At 53.3% G+C, this 21,700-nt stretch overlaps 1 protein-coding gene across 1 annotated transcript in view; it reads left to right on the top strand.

Annotated features, from left to right (window-relative positions):
- The window catches only part of LOC139013524 (laminin subunit alpha-3-like), a 59,364-nt gene extending 40,198 nt beyond the window's left edge, over positions 1-19,166 (top strand). Inside the window, exons 12-24 of the mRNA XM_070419523.1 lie at positions 902-1,036; positions 4,502-4,573; positions 5,560-5,697; positions 8,897-8,949; positions 9,389-9,494; positions 10,710-10,809; positions 11,487-11,643; positions 14,433-14,565; positions 16,415-16,557; positions 17,291-17,388; positions 17,825-17,978; positions 18,629-18,789; positions 19,067-19,166. Of these exons, the coding sequence (XP_070275624.1) occupies positions 902-1,036; positions 4,502-4,573; positions 5,560-5,697; positions 8,897-8,949; positions 9,389-9,494; positions 10,710-10,809; positions 11,487-11,643; positions 14,433-14,565; positions 16,415-16,557; positions 17,291-17,388; positions 17,825-17,978; positions 18,629-18,789; positions 19,067-19,166 (1,550 nt within the window). The remainder of the gene's footprint in view (positions 1-901; positions 1,037-4,501; positions 4,574-5,559; positions 5,698-8,896; positions 8,950-9,388; positions 9,495-10,709; positions 10,810-11,486; positions 11,644-14,432; positions 14,566-16,414; positions 16,558-17,290; positions 17,389-17,824; positions 17,979-18,628; positions 18,790-19,066) is intronic.
- Positions 19,167-21,700: the final 2,534 nt, after the last annotated feature.

The raw sequence follows: 21,700 nt of genomic DNA, 5'->3' as shown, positions 1-21,700 counted from the left end.
CATCTCATCGGCCGCAGGGCTGGGCAGTCGCTGTTGCCAGAGAGATCGGCCAGATCAGGAGGAAGAGAGGGACCTGCAAATTCTGATATCTCGGTTTTGAAGCTCTGAATAGATGCCAGTAGAATAGAATTTGAGGAACGGTGTTTACGGAAAAGAACTCCAGTCTCGCATACTTAGCATGCTCTTTATTCATATACTTAGCATGCTCTGCATTCATATACTTAGCGTGTTCTGCATTCATATACTTAGTGTATTCTGCATTCATATACTTAGCATGTTTTTCATTCATATACTTAGCGTGTCCTTCATTCATATACTTAGCCTGTTCTGCATTCATATACTTAGCATGTTGTTCATTCATATACTTAGCCTGTTCTTCATTCATATACTTAGCGTGCTCTTCATTCATATACTTAGCCTGTTCTTCATTCATATACTTAGCGTGCTCTTCATTCATATACTTAGCCTGTTCTTTATATAGTTAGCGTGTTCTCCATTCATCGCACTCTGACTGGCGCCTACTGTGTACCATGGACAAGGCCCGTGCGAAGCCCCCTCAAGGTTCTCATCTGATGGGAACCTATTAGATTGAAGTTTTACTGTGTAAAGCTCAGATTTGGGGTGGGGGAAGGGGAGGAGCGTCTTCACAGGATTAGACATGACAAGAGTCTAAAAGGTGTTTTGCAAACGGATGCTCCCCCCGCCCCCGGATGCTTCTTAGTGCAGCTCTGAGTTTGCCTGAATATTTATTTTCTTTCCCTTGAAGATGTGGTCTCTGGGGGAAGGATGTCGATAAGCCATGGATAACTCATCATCTGTTTTCCCGACAGAAACCTGAGGGAGGGAGGGACTGGCAGAGGAAAGGAGGAGGGAGACCCCCAAAGCCTCTTCTCCTCCCCAGGCTGTGACTGTGACTTCGAAGGAGTGCTCCCCGAAATCTGTGATGCCCACGGGAGGTGCCTGTGCCGCCCGGGGGTCGAGGGCCCCCGATGTGCCGCCTGCCGCCAGGGCTTCTACTCGTTCCCCATCTGCCAAGGTGAGTGGCCGCGGCCCAGGGATGTCAGTCCCCCCATAATTCATCTCCTCGAAGGGAAGGCAGAGGCTGTTTTGGCAGAGCCGTGTGGCCTGCGTTTATTACACAGGAACTTCATACTCACACGACAGCCGTGTCAGCATCGTCCTCATGTGAAAGGGAGAGACTGTTGCCCAGAAGCACAGTGAGAAAAGGGGAAAGTCAGTGTCAGCCTTTTGAGATTAAAGTAAGTAATTTGCCAGACCGACGTGGTTCAGTGGTGAGCGTTGACCTATGAACCAGGAGGTCAGGGTTCCATTCCCTGTCAGGGCACATGCCCAGGTTGTAGGCTCGATCCCCAGTGTGGGGTGTGCAGGAGGCAGCCAATCAGTGATTCTCTCTCATCGTTGATGTTTCTCTCTCTCCCTTTCTCTCTGAAATCCATTAAAAAATATTTAAAAAATAATTTAAAAATAGATGTGATCATTGTTCTTGGAATAATAACTCATGACTATGAATTTATAACGACATTTACATGAACAAATGACCAATGAAAATGACCGTGGCTTTTAAAAATATTGAGTTTATCTGTATTTTCCAAGAGCAGATTTTTAAAAAATATACATTTTATTGATTTTTTACAGAGGAAGGGAGAGGGATAGAGAGTTAGAAACATCGATGAGAGAGAAACATCGATCAGCTGCCTCCTGCACGCCCCCCACTGGGGATGCGCCCGCAACCAAGGTCCATGCCCTTGACCGGAATGGAACCTGGGACCTTTCAGTCCGCAGGCCTACGCTCTATCCACTGAGCCACACCAGCCAGGGCTAAGAGCAGATCTTTAACGAAATCACAGTGTGATCTCCGCATCAGTAAATTCCTGACTTCCAGATGTGCATGTGAGGGCTGCCCTCGCCCTGGCCATGCCTCCTCTCTGTTCTGCTCCCTCCTCCTCTGGAGGTCAGACCCGGGCCTGGAGGCACCGCCTGCGTGCGGGCAGCTGCCAAGAAGGTGGCCTCTGAGCGGAGTTGAGGAGCCGCCAGGTGGGAGGGAGGAGACAGGGCGTCCCGGAAAGTGGGCAGCATCCACCACCCACCACCTCCTCCCGCCCACGGTGTGTGTCCAGAACCTGCCCTGGGAGAGGAAGGGGGAGGGAGAGAGAGAAACATGACGTGAGAGAGAAACATCATTGGCCGCCTCCCACTCACACCCGACAGGGAATCAAACCCGCAACTTAGGTAGGTGCCCTGACGGGAATCGAACCCGAGACCCTTCGGTGCTTAGGCCAGAGCTCCAGCCACGGAGCCACCCCCACGGGTGCTTTGTGACCTTTCACAGTTTCCTCCCTGGAGGGCTGCTCTGAGGCCAGTGGCTGGAGCTCAGACGCCCTGAGACCTGAACGGGCCGAGTGTCAAGGTCTGACCCATCTTCCAATTGATTGTCTTTCTGAGGTGGAGTCGCCTGCTGGGTCTATTGAATTTCAGAACCAAACCAACGGGACCCCCAAATGCCACATCGGGTGGTTCAGTGTGTTCCAGCCGGGACGTGTGCCCAGGGCGTTGCTCTCTGCTGCTTTAAGATGGTAGAGTCCTTCCAGGAAAGGAGTTGAAACCCTAAGTTGTTCTGCCAACTGCAGTCCTGCACTCATGGTTGTTCTAATGTAATTTATTCCAGACTTCGAGTAGTGCAATGCGTATCTTTCTCACTTTAATTTCCACTCCCTCGCGACTCCCCACTTGCTTATAGGTGTGAGTTAGCCTGAGGCTGTGTTGGAGGCTGTCTGTGTGTTCATAATCCTAATTGCGTGGCTGTCTGGTCCAGCTCCTTATCGGCAAGCACAGAACACAACCGGGCTTTCTCAGCTAACCTAGTCATTTGGGGGTGACGCTGCCTTTTCCTCCTCCCATGTCCCCCCATCTTTACCTCCTTCCCACTCCTCATCCTGCCTTCCTCTCCTTAAAAAAATACATATATATGTATTTTTAAATTGATTTCAGAGAAAAAGGAAGAAGTAGAAAGAGATAGAAACATCAATGATGAGAGAGAATCATGGGTCAGCTGCCTCCTGCACACCCTACACTGGGGATCGAGCCCACAACCTGGGCATGTGCCCTGACTGGGAATCGAACCCAGGACCTCCTGGTTCATAGGTTGATGCTCACCCACTGAGCCATGCCAGCTGGGCATCCTTTTTCTTTGTTTTTCTCGTCCTCCTCATCCTTTTGCTGGTACAATTTGCTAGAACAGAGGCTCGGAGGGTGGAATTGTGGGCCAAGTGCAGCTGCCCCCAAACCTCAGCCACGTCGACCTGACCCTGGGCCCAGAACGGTCCCCGTTGGAGGTGGCTGTGGCCTTTGGGTGTGGAGACAGGTCTTTTCTCAGAAAACTCCTATAAATACGTTGCAGCCCAAGGGTAACCTGTCACCACAGTCCCACAAGTCGGACGCACTCCCGTAGAGAAGAGGCCAGATGCTCCAGCCGATGGCGATGGGGCGGAGGGAAGGGTCTGGCTGGGACTTCTGGGGGGTGAACAGGACCCCGAGGCCTGGGCGGGGATAGGGGGGAGTCTGAGCCAAATTTGTGCAGTGATGCCATGAACTGGCCCCTTTGTAAGGCAGCTCTGCTGGGGGAGCCTGAGGTGGGTTGAAGGAGCCTCTCGGGGTTCTCTGTAGATTGAATCCACCTGGAGCCCGAGAGGTGGGTGGGCGAGTATCAGGGACGGACTGTGGCTTTGCTGAGGGAGGCGCCCCCTGCTTTTCCAACAGAAGGACACACCCCAGAACCAGGGCCATAGGGCATCCCTGGGACAGTCAGGATGTTCACCTCGTCATGTACTTACTCTCAGAGGGAGAGGGGGTGGTGTTACAGCAACCCTGACTCCTGCAGCGCGGCAGGTTCAGCAAGAGAAGGCGCATTGGCTGATGGTGGGAGGACGTCGTCGTTAAATGCAAGGTTTGCAAGGTTCCCCTCGGCCTGTCCTGGGTCCAGGCCTATGCCTGGTGCTGGGAGACACTGGGGCCAGCAGACAAGCTGTCACCTTAGATGTTTGATCATTCGTTTTAAATCCTCTTTGGGAGTAAACATGCCCTAAAGCAGAAACAATGAGCAGATGAGAAGTAAAACACTGCAGACGCGTCCAAGGACCTGGACCAGAACAAAGCGCATTAAATAGTTGTGCAGCCTCATGGTGCTTCCAGGAGTGAGAACAGGGCTGCCAGCGCTGGGGTGGTGGGGGCTTGGCGGTCTTCAGTGGCCGCTGGATTGAGACAAGGGGGAGGTGCCAGGTTGAGCAACTCACAGTTTAAGCTGCGGCTGCGGCTGGCTGGCTGGCTGGCGGGAAGCCTGAGTCTTTGTTTCCCTCTCTGGAGTGTAACTGCACCTCCCCTGCTCCCTGGCCGGCCCCTGAGGCCCTGGGGCCACCGTGGGTGTTGCCCGCGTATTCTGGCCAGAGCTGCCTGCCCTGAGCCGGGTTCCTCTTGCTCTGTTCAGGGCAGAAACAGCAGACAGAGCCGTCTTCATCAGCTTCTCAAGAAAAACAACCAGCCCGGCCAGCAGGGCTCAGTGGCTGAGCCTCAACCTATGAACCAGGAGGTCGAGGTTCCATTCCCGGTCAGGGCACAGGCCCGGGTTTCGGGCTCCATCCCCGGTGTGGGGCTCATGCAGGAGGCAGTGATCCATGATTCTCTCCCATCGATGTTTCTCTCTCTCTCCCTCTCCCTTCCTCTCTGAGATCAATAAAAATATATATTTTTTAAAACCCAAACAACAGAACCAGCAGGATATGTGTGTGTGTATGTGTGTGAGTGTATATGTGTGTAAGTATATGTGTGAGTGTGTGTATGTGTGTGTATGCATGCGTATGTGTGAGTGTGTGTATGTGTGAGTGTGTGCATATGAGTGCGTGTGTATGCATGTGTATGTGTGTGAGTGCATGTGTGCGCGTGCATGTGAGTGTGTGTATGTGCATGTGTGTGTGTGTGTGCATACAGAGAGAGTTATTTTAAGGAATCAGCTCACATGATCGTGGGGGCTGGCAAGTCCAAAATCCGCAGGGCAGGCCTGCGGCCAGCGAGACAGGGAAGCGGTAATGTTGCCGCTTGAGTCCCAAGGTGATTTGGAGGAAAAATTCCTTCTTCCTTTGGGACCTCAGTCTTTTCTCCTAACGCCTTCCCCTGATTGGATGAGGCCCACCCACACAGTGGAGGGCAATCTGCATTTCCCAAGCCCTGCTTCAGGACCAGCCATCTTGCAGGATGTGAAATTAACAACAAAAACCAAACCCAGGAGTGTTTGCTGAGTGCTCACATCAGGCAGGCCTCGCCCAGCTCTTCACGTGTGATCCGATTGAATGCTGGCGACAGTCGTGTCCCGCGGACACTGGTCTTACCCCGCACAGAAGGGAAGCGGAGGCTCTGGGCATTTGGCCACATTGCAGGTTCCAGTCTAACAGGAGGCGGAGCTGGACTGGCACTGGGTCTCCCGGGCCCCACCCCGTGGGTTACCCAGGTCCTGCCCCTGCCGGGGTCTGACTGGCGTCTCTCCCACAGCCTGCCAGTGCTCCGCCCTCGGCTCCTACCCAACGCCCTGTAGCCCAGCGACGGGCCAGTGCGCCTGCCGCCCGGGGATCGCAGGACGGCGCTGTGACCGGTGTCTCTCGGGTGCCCCTGACTTCCCCCACTGCTCAGGTAAGGGAGCGCCAGAACTGTGGGGGGCCCTGTGCTGCCGCTCACAGAGCAGCCTGCAGACCCTCAGGGCTCATAGCTGTGTGAGACCCACATCTGCCTGCTTCCTCCCCGATTCAGGTCCATTGAAAATGCCTGCAGTTTCAGACTTGCATTCTCTAAGGACTCAAAAACGGGTTTAATCCTAAAATTTAAAAAAATCCCATGTGTTATAAATTTGTGTTTATTTTTTTTATTTTTGTTAATCCTCACCTGAGGATATTTTTCCATTGCTTTTTAGAGAGAGTGGAAGAGAGGGGGAGAGACACAGAGAAACATCAATTGGTTGCCTCCAGCATGCACCCCAACCAAGCCTGCAACCAAGGTACATGCCCTTGACTGGAATCGAACCTGGGACCCTTCAGTCGGCAGGCCCGCGCTCTATCCACTGAGCCACACTGTCCAGGCTAAATGTATGTTTCTTATGTAAACTCCCTGGGTGGTGAAGATGGCCCTGAGCCAGGCCCAGTCTCTCCCCCTCCCAGGCATCCGAGCCTCTCTTGGATCCCCCAGGGGTGTCCAGCAGGTCCCCTGTGGGCAGGTGAGCGGGGCCTTCCCTGGGGTTCTGCCCACTCCAGCCTCGGGGGACCGTGTCATCACACCTCAGCACAGGTGTGAGGGGCAGGGACGGGGGCTGGACCAGAGCTTCTGTGGTTTGGAAAGAGTGAGACGGAGGAAAAGTCGTCATGAGTTGGTGCTCATCCTCGATGGACGCGAGGGAGAGTCTGTGTGCTCCGTGGCCGTAAGATGCCTGCGGAATCTCGGTGCTCCAGGTGCCGCAGCCTCCAGGGCAGGTGGCTCCGACCGAGGCCTCAGGGACCCTCTCTCTGTGGAAAAGAGATGTTTGTGAAAGGCCAGTCAGACTTCCCAGGGAGGACGTGGTTCTTACCCGCCCGCGTGGCTCGGGCTGAGCGTCGACCTAGGAACCAGGAGGTCAGGGTTCGATTCCCAGTCAGGGCACAGGCCCGGGTTGTGGGCTCCATCCCCAGTGTGTGGTGTGCAGGAGGCAGCCGGTCCATGGTTCTCTCACTGATGTTCCTGTCCCTCTCCCATCCTCTCTGAATTCAGTACAAACGTATTTTTAACAAGAGAGAAGGTGGTGTTCTCAGGCCCTCGGCTCCTGATGGCGCTTGGAGCCTCACATTCTGAGCCATCGAAGACAGGGCCACGGCTCCAACTGGACCCAGAGCCTCGCTCACCAGAACCCTCGGACACCAGTGTTTTTGTGGATGGAAATTGTAGCCGCCGTCGGCAGGCATGGCTTGCCTCAGAGAAGGCCTGAAGGGCCTGTGTGCCAGGCTGTCTGGGGCTGGCTGCTCACCTCCACAGGGTCCGGGGGGAAGGGGGTTGTGGGAAGTGCTGAGGCAGCGGGCAGTGGGGCTGGGCAGCGCGGGCAGGAGCCAACAAGGAGAACCACAAGGGCGGGAAGACTGTTGACCTTACAGAGGAAGGCGAGGGAGCCTGGAGAGAAAAGGAGATGAAGATGGAGATGGAGAGATAGATGATAGATAGATAGATGATAGATCAATGATAGATAGGGAATATCATTAAGGAAGAAGCTGAAACAGAACAAGAGGAGACAAAAAAGCCAAAAAAATATATCTAAGGAACAGCTTGCAAGGAAACAAAATGCTGTGGATTTAATTAAACTGTTAGACAAGCACAGCTCAGAGCGGCTCACCCAGTCCTCCATCCTAAAGCTGTACAAGAGTAACACTGAGATTGCACGGTCCCTATTTCCTGGAGCGGTTATAGTGGGCTTGTAATCCTGCATTGACTAAGGCATCAAAACAAGATAATTCTAGAAACACTGTAGGACACATGAGGGACCAGGGACTGTGACATTTAGGGACCTGAGTTTTGGTTAACAAAAAAATGTACTTACAAATTCTGGAACTTTGTAATTGGACGGTTAAAAAAATCCCTTGGTACAATATCGCCCTCTTCTGGGAAATCCTAAAGATGCTCAAAATTCTAGTGTGGCTCCCCCCCAGTCTCCTGCATCTTCAGTTAGAAGTGAACTTTTATACGTTTTGGATATTAACCCCTTATCAGATATACCATTGGCGAATATCTCCTCCCATCCAGTAGGTTGTCTTTTCATATTGTTGATGGTTGTCTTTGCTGTGCAAAAACTTTTTAGTTTGATGAAATCCCATTTATTTATTTTTTCCTTTTGCTTCCCTCAACTGAGGAGATATATCAGAAAAAAATATTGCTAAGAGAAATATCTGAGATTTTACTGCCTATGTTTTCTTCTAGGGTTTTATGGTTTCGAGTCTTCCACTTAAGTCTTTTGTTCATTTTGAACTTATTCTTGTATATAGTATAAGTTGGTCTAGTTTCATTGTATTTTTTTGCATGTATCCATCTGTCCAATTTCCCCAGCACCATTAATTGAATAGACTGTCTTTACCCCATTGTATGTTCTTGCCTCCTTTATCAAATATTAATTGACCATAGAGGTATGGGTTTATTTTTGGGCTCTTTATTCTGTTCATTGATTTCTATGCCTGCTTTTATGCCAATTCTGTGGCCTTGAAATATAGTTTGATATCAGGTAGCTGGATGCCTTCAGCTTCGTTCTCCTTTATCATGATTGTGGTGACTGTGCGGGGTCTTCTGTGCTCATGTCCATTGCAGTGTGATTTACAATAGCCAAGATATGGAAGCAATCCAAATGCCCATCAGTAGACAAGTGGTAAAAAGCTGTGGTGCAGATATACCATGGAACGAGAAGAATGAAGTCTTAACCATTTGCAACAGTGTGGGATTCCATTTCATGCTTAGATTAAAGCCAGGGCAGGACTCAAAACCACGAAGCGGAAGGTGGCTGAGTGGAGTGACTATTCTTAAATAGAGCGCTGACAACAGGGCCATGTCAGCAATGACCTGGACACTCGACTCATTTAAAAATCCCCTGATGCTGCACTTTGTCTTGGAGCCGTCACAGACCGGCCATTTCTCCTCGGAGGTGGGGGTGTGGATCTGGCTGTTCCTCGGATTCCGGCGAGCAGTCCAGCCCTAGGATTCGGCCGTGCAAGCTGACTCCTGTGAAGCATGCTGGGAAGTGACCCCGTGCAGGGGCCGGTATGGCGCGGTCCCAGCGCTGGGGGCTGCCCGTGGGTCCCCTTGGCCCAAGGACGCTGTCTTATCTCCACAGAATGCCGGTGCCACGCGGCGGGGACGGTGAGCGGAATTGGAGAGTGTGGGCAGGTAACGTGAGCCGATTTACATGGGACGCCAGCAGCAATTTGTGGGGTTTCTGTGGGCGGGTGTCATATTAGCACCTCTGTAATTGTACTGCGTGCAGTCATCTTTTTGGACGTTTTTATTTTTTAAAATATAGTTTTATTGATTTCAGAGAGGGAGAGAGAGATGGAAACATCATTGATGAGAGAGAATCACTGATCGGCTGCCTCCTGCCCACCCCACACTGGGGATCGAGCCCACAACCCAGACCTGTGCCCTGACTGGGAATCAAACTGTGACCTCCTGGTTCATAGGTCCATGCCTCTCCGGCCGGGCCTTTTTGGACATTTTTAGATCCTGACGCACGACTTCGTATGACACACGAGGCCTCGCGGGCGGAAACCTTGAGCCCAGTGAATTCTGTCCCCTTCACCCGTGTTGTCGTCCACTCCTTGTTCTGCAGCGCGACGGGGACTGTCACTGCAAGCCCCACGTCGGGGGCGATTCCTGCGACACGTGTGACGACGGATATTTCGCTCTGGAGAAGGGCAGTTACTTCGGGTGTCAAGGTAAAGACGCCCGGGCCCTGAGTGAAGGGCGGGTGCTGATGGGCAGACGTCAGGGCAGCCTTTCCTCCGAGTTCCTCGTCCTCCTGCAGGCTCTCCGGGGGTTCGGGCTCAAAACTCCTGTCCAGGGACTTGGGCCAACCTTTCCGTTGAGACTGGTGATAACTGCACGTGGGGTCGCTTCAGCTCCTCTGCTGCCAGCACACTCGGGGTTAATGACAACACACGATGGGGCCCTGGCCGGTGGGGCTCAGTGGACAGAGCGTCGGCCTGTGGACTGAGGGTCCTGGGTTGATTCCCAGTCAGGGCACAGGCCCGGGTTGCGGGCTCGATCCCCAGTGTGGGGCGTGCAGGAGGCAGCCGATCCATGATTCTCTCTCATCATGGATGTTTCTATCTCTATCTCTCTCCCTTCCTCTCTGAAATCAATACAAATATAATTTAAAAATAAAATAAAAGACATAATTGGGATGAGGGAGTCACTGTAAATAACAGCGAGGCTTAGTCGTTTTAAAGATAAATTTTGCATGATCAAAAACGCCCACACTGGATTTTTTAGAGACGATATTGTTTTATTTATTTATTTATTTTAAATGCATCTTTATTGTGGAAAGTATCACAGATGTCCCCTCTTTTCCCCCATTACCCCACCCCCCGCCTTCGCCACTCTGCCGTCTGTGTCCCTGGGCCGTGCATATGTGCATAGGAGTCCCAGTTAATCTCCCCCACACCGCCCGCCCTCTGGCACCCACAGTCTGCTCTGTGCTTCCATGCCTCTGGGTCTCTTTGTTCCCGGGTCACTCTGTTAGCGTCCACACGAGTGAGGTCATGTGACACTTGTCTTTCTCTGACTGGCTTATTCACTCAGCAGGATGCTCTCTGGTCCCTCCAGGCGACTCTGAGGGTTTCATTGCTTCAAACAATAAAGCTGTGGGAGGGGTTGTCCCTAACCCTCCTCTTGCCTCTGCCACAGCCTCTCCGTTAGCTTACTAGCACTGAGCTGCTGAATCGTTTTCAGCTCCAGGCTACCGCCCCCTAGTGGGCAGTGGGGGTCGTACCATCTCAGTTTGGGGGTTCATACATATTTCAAACACCTGCCACACACTAGAGAAGCCGGGCAGAGCCGAGGGCCCTGGCGTACGGCTTCCCTCCTAGAAGCAGGGAGGCGTCCGCGAGGAGATGCTCTGAGGGGTGACCCCGCTGTGTCTTGACTTTCAGGGTGTCGGTGTGACGTGGGTGGGGCCGTCACCCCCATGTGCAGCGGGCCCGCCGGGGTGTGTGTGTGCCGGGAACACATCGTGGGGAAGGCGTGCCAGCGGTGAGTCTCGGAGCTGCTCCCGCGAAGAGCCTTCACACCCGCTCGTGCTGCCAGCTTGTGTCGGGGTGTCACCGTGTGCGTTTGAAGAACTGGAGTCGTGGAACTTCGTGTCGGGATAGTTTTGATCCCTTTCTGTGACGCCATTATTGGACTCTGGAAAGGAATCATTAATAGGCATGAAGCTTAGGAGAAAACGAGGCATAGAAAGGTCATTCTAGTGATCGTACGTGAGTGTATGTATGTAATTGTAAACCCAGCACGTTCACTACTGTATCTGGGGTCTTAGTAACGGTTCCCGACACAGCGATGTTAATATTTGTGTGAAGAGTGACTACGAGTTTGTGAATGAATGAATGAATGGATTTAGAGCAAGTAACCTGATTTGACTTTGCTGAGCTGTGGGTGCCCTTTGAGGACGTTTTGAAGACGCTGCCACCATGTGCTGTGCTCAGAGTGCCCTCACCTGACTGCTGGGAGGGCGTGGGTGTGGGTGTGTCGTGTGGGTGTTCACATGAGTGAAAGCAGGCACTGGGAGAGAAAGCTCGGCGCCCCGTCTGTCCTGTGCAACGCGCCCTGTCGGGTGGTGGGGGTGCTGGGCGGCAGCTGTCGGGGCCAACGGGTAGTCAGATGGTCCGTGAGCCAGCCTGCTCCTCCGTGTCTGCTTTTGTCTGTGACAGACCTGAGGACAACCACTACTTCGCGGACTTGCATCACATGAAGTACGAGCTCGAAGACGGCACCACCCCCAGCGGGAGGGACCTGCGCTTCGGGTTTGACCCCCTGGAGTTCCCTGGGTTCAGCTGGAGAGGATACGCCCAGATGACCCCCCTCCAGGTGCGTGGCCCGACCTCACCCAGAGGTGAGCTCTCCCCAAAGCCGACTCCAGGATCGTTTTCCTCCTGGAAAATAAGAACGAGTGTCCTGGGCTCGGGGTGGGGCTGGGTTTTAGCTGGTAAATATGTGTATCAGTTCCCCAGTTTCTTGTTAGTTTACTTTGGTCACCAAATCAGAAAAGGAGGGTATTAAAGAAAAACGGTGCTTCTCTCTGGAGATGTTTTATAGGGAATTTCCCAAACAAGATTAGGCTTATTTAACAGGAGACATTTTTTCTTTAAGCCAGTTGTGGAAGATAAACACAAGTTGACTTAAATGATTCCAATAAAGCTTATGTTGCTAATTTCTTATTTAATTTTCACTTTTTAAAACTCCGAATTACTATACAAATAGAAGCTAAGGTACGTGAGGCGTTTCCGTCCACGCTACTTCATTTTCCTTCCCCACTTTCCTCCTTCCCTCCCGTCTCCTCCGCTGTGGCCCTCCCACCCCCTTCTCTGTGTTGGAACGAAGGAGTTCACACTTCACCCGTAGACGTAACATTTATAATGAAAACGTTCTGTGCGGTTGCTGAGTGTGTTTGTTCTCAGCATTTCTCTTCGAGGTGGGTCTCCTCACGCTGTGTGTCTCGGGGAGAAACTCAGAATGAAAGAGGCAAACTGATGACCGTGGCAACCAGCCCGTGTCCCTGGCGGACCCAGCACCAGCCGGTCCCTCATTCAGCCCTTAGACAAGTGTGACCGTCAGCCACGGGTACTGACACGGCTCTGCCCGGCCAGGACCCCGTCCAGCGGCCTTTCCCAGACGGTCCCAGGACCTAGGACGCCTCGCTGTTGGCTCCTCCCGTTTCTTTACTTCCGATCACTTTGTGACTCAGGAGAAAGCGGGCATTCCCCTGAGTCATAACAGGATGTGAGCGACTGAGCCGCAGGTGTGACGTGTTCACACCAAGGAATGGCTTTCTAGTGGTGAACTCTCGGGAGTGTCTTCATCCGAGGAAGGAGGTGGTGCTCAAATCACCACTGACGTTCCTCTGCTCCGAATCCCTGTTCGCATCATTACTTTCCAACCTGCAACCTGTATTAAAGGTGAAGCAGTCAGGTTGAGAGGTGAGCTGGAGCGCCTCCATGGGCCACGCAGCTCCAGCTCCCAGAACAGGGATTCCACCCGGATGTTTATGTCACAGATTTCTCGCTCCACCACTGCCCCTTCAAAGATGATTAAAAAATCAAAGGAACCACTGACTTGGAAATGTCCAAGTTCCTTTCTTTCTTTCTTTTTTAAAATATGTTTTTATTGATTTCAGAGAGGAAGGGAGAGGGAGAGAGAAACATCAATGATGAGAATCATTGATCGGCTACCTCCTGCACGCTCCACACTGGGGATCAAGCCCGAAACCCGGGCATGTGCCCTGACCGGGAATTGAACTGTGACCTCCTGGTTCATAGGTTCATGCTCAACCACTGAGCCAGGCTTTATTATTAGTATCATTGTTATTTATCTTTATTGTCGAAAGTATTACAGATGTCCCCATTTTTCCTCCGTTGACCCCCTCTACCCCACTCTCGTCCCCTCCCCAGGCCTTCTCCCGAGATTGTCTGTCACTGGGCTATGCACATTCATGTAAATTCATTGGTTAATCCCTTTCCACCCCACCCCCCTTCCCTCTGAGGTTCCACACTCTGTTCTCTGTGTCTATTTTGTTCATTCACATATGAGTGCGAGCATGTGATACTTGCCTTTCTCTGACTGGCTTATCTCACTCAGCATCATGCTCTCCAGGCCCCTCCATGCCGTCTCACGGGTACGAGATCCTGCCTTTTCACAGCTGCGTGGTGTTCCATGTGTACATGTCCCACAGCTTTTTCACAGCTGCCGAGTATCACACTACTTCCTTGGGCCATAGCTGAATTGGATCATGCAGTCTGTGGATCAGACTTAAAATAGCCTGGTCTTTCCTTCCCCTCGCGGGCTCAGGGGCACTTCTGTGTGTGAGCACCAGGGCTTGTGGGTGTTGGGACGCCCCACCCACATCACCTGAAGGCCCGAGTTCTCCTTGGATGGGGCCTGAGAGTGTTTCCTGTAACTCACTAAGCAGTTTAGTTACGTCCAGACTTCACCTCCCGTGTGTGGGGTCTGTAGCTTTCCTGAGCCGCCCTCGCTTTCTGCGACCATTTGCGATGTTGTATGTGTGAGTGGGCCCTGGAGGGGTCTCTCTCCGGGGGTTTCATAGCACCCTGTCCTTCACTTCTCCCAGCCGCATGGCTGCGCGCCTCTGTGGCTTCCTAACCAGTCCCTCCACGCTCTCTGCCTGCCGCTTACCGAGGTCAGAGGACCCGAGGGTGTGCCTCTCACGGCTCTTCCTCGTGAGTGACTTCAGTTCCTCGCCAGGCTGCGCATTCCCACCTTCCTCAGGGGTGCAGGCGCTTGCTGAGTGGGTGTGACATGTGTGCGTGCACATGCATGTATGCGCACTATGTGTGAATGTGTGTGAACTACGTGTGGATGTGTGCACACGTGTGAGTGTGTATCTGTGCTTATTGAGTGGGTGTGAGTGGTGTATGTGTGCACACTGTATGTGAATGTGTGTACACAGCATGTTAATGTGTATGTGTGCATGGCATGTTCGTGTGTGTACACGGCATGTTCGTGTGCGTGCACGGCATGTTCGTGTGTCTGTGTGTACACGGCATGTTCGTGTGTGTACACCAGGAGCCGGTGTGAAGCGTGGATGAAGCCGCTGTTTGGCCAGCGTCCCGTCTACACTGTGTGGCCTCGGTGTCTTTCAGAACGAGGTGAGGGTCCTGCTGAACGTGGGGCGGTCGAGCCGCTCTCAGTTCCGTGTTGTTCTGCGATGTGTGAACCCTGGAGCGGAGGCGGTAGCCGGCCTTGTGACTCTTCATCCGTCCGGGGCGGAGGCAGGTGGGTACATTTTCAGGACCCTTTTTGGTTAAGAAACGATGGACCAGGGAAACGGTTTCTCCTCTGTAGACATGCCTGCCTGGCGCTGGGCTGAGCCTGACAATGCACGCGGCGCCCTGCCCCTGCCCCTGCCCCCGCCCCTGTTCGTTCCTAAGCATCCTGCTTATTGCACTTTGCTGTTACATTGATCATTAGCTGCCATTTACAAATCCATGTAGCAACCTGTGTGCCTGGCTGAACGCCGGGCTCTGACGTCGCCACAGGCAAAGCTAGTTTATAACTCGCTCACGGGAAAGTGTGTGTCGCTTTTCGGTGCTGAGGGACCTTGGCTATCCCCCACCCCCCCGAAACAGTCCCCTTGCATCAGGCAAACCAACCGGTTCCCGGAGCACAGGGTGAGCACAGGAAGCTAAGACAGTGTGTGAGCAGGAAGCTGGGGCTCTGGGAGGAGGGGGGGACCTCAGTCGGGGAGGGTTCCGGGGGCCGGTGTTGGGGTCCAGCCCTAGCAGGTCCAGGGGTTCTCAAAGGTGTGGACGGAGTTGGTGAAGAAGGAATGACATGGAGGCAGCGTTCAGTTGATCAGCATAGCCAGGTTCTCCAGCCAGGTTCTGTCTTTATTCTCCTGTTACATCTGTATTTACACGTTGATTTTAATCCCATCCATTCTATTCCAAAGGTTAGGGCGTTTGTTATCTCCATTCCAAGGTCACTACTCTATTGTTCTGTTAAACTACAAGGAAGTAACTGAAGGAGATTATCCTAAGTAAAGATTATGTAGCTTAAGTGTGGTTGTTTGTAGTTAAAGTGATTAATTACCCGCCTGGCACTTAGTTAAGGGGTTTTATTCCCTTCCTTAGTCCTGTTAATCCCTAATTCCAGGGAAAAATCCCCACCTGAGGAAACAACCTTTCTCAGAGAGGGGACCTTGGTCAAAACACATAGCGCTAAGAAGGGGAGCAAACATATTAAGAACAGTATGCCATATATGCCAGGTCCCTTGAAACATATGCTGTGCAGATGTTTCTCACCTGCAGCGACTGTGTCAAGCAGCAAGGACGGACCGGCTTCCAGCAGGCCGGGAGACAGCGGTGGGAGTGCGGACCTCCCTGCGATCTGTTCTCTGAAGGTCAGGGCTCCTGCCAGACCTGCACACAGACTCCAGGCAGCAGGAGGGTCCGACAGGGACACATAATGGTGCCAGTGGGCCCTGATGCAGAGAGAAGGCTAAGCCCGGCCGGCGTGGCTCCGTGGTTGAGTGTGGACCTATGGACCAGGAGGTCATAGTTCGACGCCCTGTCAGGGCACATGCCCGGGTTGCGGGCTCGCTCCCCAGTGTGGGGCAGCCAGGATAAGCCCTAAAACACGACTTGCCTATCAGTTTACCAGCACAACCCCAAAGGGTGTGCACCGACTCCATTGCTAGGAGATACAAGCGCAGGGAGTCGGTCAGTCACTACGATGGCCCTATTTTCATTTTCCTTTACGTGATGCTGGTGACACTGAGTGTTTGTTGTGTTGACCTGTTTTCTTTTTCCTTGTGGATTGTAATTACGTTTCTTTTGACAATTAAAAATGGTGCCAAGAACCTTTCTAAGCAATGTACCTGTGTTAATATACTCCATCTTTCACAAATTGAAAAGGGACTCTCAATCCCAGCATAGATCGCCACTGCTGATATCTGTTCAAGGTCTTTCTAGGCTGTTCTTACACATCCATTCATGCAATTAAAGAAGCAAGGTCTGCACGTAGGATCCGTCGTTTACCCTACACGTTTGTGGATGGAAACCGAAGGTGGAAAACTGATTGGCTGCCAGAGCGATGCCCGAGCGACCGTGTTTCTCTCTGACAGATGCTGCTCAGAGCAGAGGGGTCGTCTTCCTGCCCAACACGGAGCCAGCCTTCATCTCCGTCCCTGGAAGCGGTCCGGCTGACGCGTTCTCACTGGCACCGGGGATGTGGGTGGCCTGCATCAAGGCAGAGGGGGTCCTCCTGGTGAGCAGTCGTTCTTTTCTTTTTTATATGTTTTTATTGGTTTCAGAGAGGAAGGGAGAGGGAGAGAGAAACATCAATGAGGAGAGAATCACGGATCGGCTGCCTCCTGCACGCCCCCCAGTGGGGACTGAGCCTGCAACCCGGGCATGTGCCCCGACCGGGAACAGAACCATGACCTCCTGGTCCATAGGTCAACACTCAACCACTGAGCCACGCCGGCCGGGCTGGCTGGTTCCCTTTTAGACACCAATGGTGACCTTTGCCCTCACATGACGCAATGACATAGGAGCCAACGTAAGGTACCTCCTATCGTCTTACAGTCGACTTCTCACAGACAAAGCATTTACCGAATTATAACGCGTCAGGATTTGAAGTTTTCTAAATAAATGCAAAACCTTAATGAACATGTGTCCCAGCCTTTCAAAAGGGGAGATATCTATAATGCTGTCAACAATAAAAAGTTTATTTAAAAAATTAAAAACAACAAGAGACGGTAAAATCTCCCCTGGATCAGAAGCTGATGAGGTTTGCCCTGCGGCTCTTATCTCCAGTGCTCATGGCCCCGCGGGAGCGACTTTGGGGGTGCTGGCGAGTCTGACAGACGCAGCAGCCCGTGGGGAGAGGTCAACTAGTAGCTTCTCCGAGTGGTTAAGTCAGCTGTGTGTCGGCTCTTTTATTTCTAAAGCAGGGCCACCAGCAACGGGCGTGATTGCTGTTGGTCTTCATTTCCTAGGACTACCTGGTGCTGCTCCCCAGGGACTACTACGCGGCCCCCTCACTGCAGCTGCCCGTCACGGAGCCCTGTGCACGCGTGGGCCCTCCCCACGAGAAGTTAGTGTCTCGGGTCCTGAGTCGGGGGGCTTGCTGCAGGGTGTGCGGTGGCCTCAGGTCCCATCTGCAGCTGGAAGCTCTGACCATTACTTACGGGTGGTTTTTCTCTCTGGAGCAGGCGACCCTCTTCCACGTTAAGAATCACAGAGCACTTTGCACCCCGTAGCTGGTGCTTAAGAGTAGCTCGCACCCTCTAGCTTTCGGAAACGCTGGTGCATGCCCCAGTAACGCCCAAAGTCATGCACCTGTGAGGGGAGGAGCTTAAAATAGAAAGCGGTGATTCCTCCATGGCTCCCGCCGATGGGAATGCCCTCCTGGTGCCTGTAGTGGGCACTGTGGTGCTGGAGGAAGGATGGGTGCCTGGATGGATGGGTGTCTGGGTGCGCGGGATGCTCTGTGCTGGGCTCCGTTGTAACTGCGCATCTTGTTGTCGCAGCTGCCTGCTTTACCAGCAGTTGCCACTGGCCCGCTTCCCCTGTGCCCTGGCTTGTGAGGCCACACACTTCCTGCTGGATGGACAGCCAAGACCCGTGGCCCTGAGGCAGCTCAGTCCCACTCACCCCGTCATGGCAGACCTCGGCGGCCGAGAGGTGGGCAGCCTTTCGTTTGCTGTCAAAGCTATTACTACCCCCCCGCTACCCCCCCCCCCCCGCCTCCCCACTACCCCGTGTCTGCTGAAAACCCCCTGCCCCAGTGCTCCCCAGGTTTGGGGACCTGGAAGGACGCCTCGCAGGCTCAGTGGCAGTGCGTGCGCCAAGTTCTCTGCTGCGGCTGGGGCTGCCGCGCACCCAGTGGGGTGTAGGGTGTGTGCATCGCTTTAGATGATTTGCATCCATATAATTTAACTTTTCTTTTCTAACTAACATCAGTTAAAAGCCTCCAGGCCCACTTCCATTCCTCTTACCTTCCACTGGGAAATTTCTTCCCACTTCAAGCTGTGGAGTGTCTCTTACCTTGAGACACAGGCAAAGAGATGAGTAGAAAGCATAGAAGCCCCTGCATGCAGGGTTGCAGATTTAGGAAATAAAAGTACCAGGTGCCCATAATCCTGAACGGAAGGGAATCGATGGTGCCATGCTGTTCATTGGGTTTCCTCTCTAACCGAGCAGCCCGCCCTGCAGGCCCCCGTGCCTGGCAGTGATGCCATGGAAACCGGTTTCCATGGTCTGCGCAGCCCTGTTTCTCGGCTGCCTTGTAAGCACACCCGGCTCATCTCCCCGTCTGCTCGGCCCTCCGACAGGTGGAACTGCACCTGCCGCTGTGGGTCCCGTGGGCCGGCCGCTACGTGGTCGTGGTCGAGTATTCCACGGAAGCAGAGCAGATGTCTGTGGCCGACGTGCACGTGGGGAGCCCGGGGCCGGGCCTGGCCGGGCAGGTGACCATCTACAGCTGCCAGCACAGGTATCAGGCCTGCCCGGGGGTTCCTCTAGCGGGGCCGGCGGGAGGTCAGCTGAGGGACTTTGGTTTTCATCGGGATGGAAGGTGGTTCCTTTGTGAGGCTGCTCTTGGCTGCGTGATCGGACGGCACCTCGCAGTGTGGGGCTGCTCTTTAGCAGTACCTGGAAAGCGCCGCGGTTTCTCGAAAAGCTGTTGCACTTTCCATGTTGATGTTGGCGCAGGTTCCCAGGAAGCAACATAACCTCTATATTGTTCTCGCTGGCGCCCCCTGTATGCCCAGGGAAGTGCTCGCAGAGGGCAGGGTGTGGCTCCGGGAAAGGCGTCCATCTCGCCTGCCCTCCCAGTGCCCTTCAGAGGTGGAGGTCATGCATGTTCGATGATCGTCGGGAGGAAAATAACGGGACGAAGGGTTTTAATGTTTCGCCCTGATGTTCCACTTTCCAAGAGCTCTGAGCAGGATTTGCTAACAGCTGTTTCCCCCCGGCTGGTTTGGCTCAGTGGATAGAGCATCGGCCTGCGGAATAAGGGTTCCGGGTTTGAATCCGCTCGAGGGCACATGCCCTGGTTGCAGGCTCCTCCCCGGCCCAGGCCCTGGTTAGGGCTCACACAGGAGGCAACCAATCCATGTGGTTCTCCCACATCGATGCTTCTCTCTGTCTCTCCCTCTCTCCTACTCTCCCTAAAAATCAATGGAAACATATCCTCGGGTGAGGATTAAAAAAAAAGTTGTTTCCTTGGCATAACATTTCAGAACAAACAGAGGCAGCTGAGCAGAGCTGGCTGCACATGGAGAGCCAGTGCCAGGGGTTCCCCAGGACGCTCACCGAGGCCCTGGGAGTCAGAGGCAGCAGGTGGGAGCGGCACAGACCACCCAGCTCAGGACCGAGCCTGGAACCTTCTGCTGCCTCTGCTTCCCTGTTGCTTTTTCCAACCCGGGATGCCCTGGGAGCTGGACGCGCTCCCTGTTTCACAAGTGAAAGAACTTGTGGAAAGAATTGCTTTGAGCAGCTTCGGGTGGAAACTTTTATGAGACTTGATGAGAGGTCACTGAGTTCACATCACATTCTCAGCCCGCCTCGCAAATAAGCAATGAAGGCTTCCTCCTTTTAAAAATCTTAAAAAAAAAATCCAGTCCACCCCTTTCTCTGGGCTGATGACTTAAAAAACAAAGAATATAAATAATCACATTTGGATTTGTAATAGGGGCACCAGATGGGCAAAGAAAGTCCCCTGGAATGTTCTTCCATGATCGGAAAACAGTTTCCTCTCCAGGTGATGTCAGCAACCACTGGAATGTACACTCCCGGTGGGTGGGTCGCCCCAGGAATCCCAGTGACTGGGCCATAGGGCCTGGGGCCAGGCTCCTTCATGCCCTGTCTGTCCCGCCCGCCCTCCAGCTCAGCGCTCCCTCCGGGCACAGGGCCGGTCCCTCCCCCGCAGGACACAGAGTAGGGATGGCCAAGAGCCACAGGCAGCTTCCCGAAGGCCTGGCAGCTCTGAGTCACTCCAGGCGAGGCTGCGACGACCCAGACCCAGCAGAGGAGCGAGTTCAAAGCCCAGGAAGAAAGGGCGCCTCCCGGGGTTCCCTAGCACCGACTCACGTCCTCTGTCTGGACGACACGTTGGGGGAAGAGCCGTGAGACCCTCTGCAGGTGCTTCTGGCTGTGGACAGGCCAGCACCCACGTGCCCACCCGCAGGCCCCCAGTCAGGGCCCAACACAGTGTTGCATGGACTGGGAGTCCCTGTTGCTGTGTTTGGCCACTCCCGGGAGGCTCATGGTATTGATTCTCTGGCTAAAATAGTTCCCTTCTCTGCTTGCCTGCTACGTGGCCAATGAACAGGCTACATATACCACAGTCCAAAGAGGTGCAATTGGACGACATTTAACCCAGAAATACCTATTTCAAATGTCAGCCCTCAGCATTGCAGCATCTCCTGCTGAGGCCGGGACCCCTGCCAGCCTCACTCCAGCGACTTCCATGTCGTTAACAAGGTCCCAGCAGGAAAGCAGGGCTTCTGGTGGGGGCGCCATTTTTCAAAATAGAGCTGTGATGAATCTGCTGAGAGGCGGTCACTCACGATTCAGCCAATCCAGGTATTTCTGTTAGTCTAGTCTTGGAAAGATAAGGCTACATCTAAGCCTAAGCAGACGACTGAATATATTTACTTCCAGAATTCTGCTGGAATCCAAGAATAAGGCATTTAGTGGACACGCACGCACACCACCACGCACGCGACCCCCATGCACACCACCCACACGCACACCTCCACGCACACCACCCACACGCACACCTCCATGCATGCGACCTCCACGCACACCACCCACACGCACACCTCCACGCACACCACCCACACGCACACCTCCACGCACACCACCCACACGCACACCTCCACGCACACCACCCACACGCACACCTCCACGCACACCACCCACACGCACACCTCCACGCATGCGACCTCCACGCACACCACCCACACGCACACCTCCACGCACACCACCCACACGCACACCTCCATGCATGCGACCTCCACGCACACCACCCACACGCACACCTCCACGCATGCGACCTCCACGCACACCACCCACACGCACACCTCCATGCACGTGAACAGAAAGGAAGAGAGAATGACTGTTCATTGAGTTGCTAAATATGCCACAAACTGTGTTTATTCTTTATACACCATCTCATTTTAGCCCTCACCCCAAAAGTCATTGCATAAATTATTTCAAATACAGGGTTGGGCAAACGTAGGTTTACCATTGTGAGTACCCAAAACACAGACTTTATGCTTGTGTTACTGTTTATTGTATCATTTTCTGCATGAGTAACTGTAAGCCTACTTTTGCCCCACCCTGTGTTTCCCAGAGATGGTCATTGTTTCAGGGTGTTACTCGTTCCAAATTATATTCGC

The sequence above is a fragment of the Myotis yumanensis genome, unplaced genomic scaffold (assembly GCF_028538775.1).
Source record: "Myotis yumanensis isolate MYYU_CA2020_CCGP unplaced genomic scaffold, mMyoYum1.0.hap1 SCAF_7, whole genome shotgun sequence".
NCBI classification, from domain to species: Eukaryota; Metazoa; Chordata; class Mammalia; order Chiroptera; family Vespertilionidae; genus Myotis; species Myotis yumanensis.
Note: the sequence above shows the minus strand (reverse complement) of the source record. Positions and strands in the feature narration are given on the sequence as shown.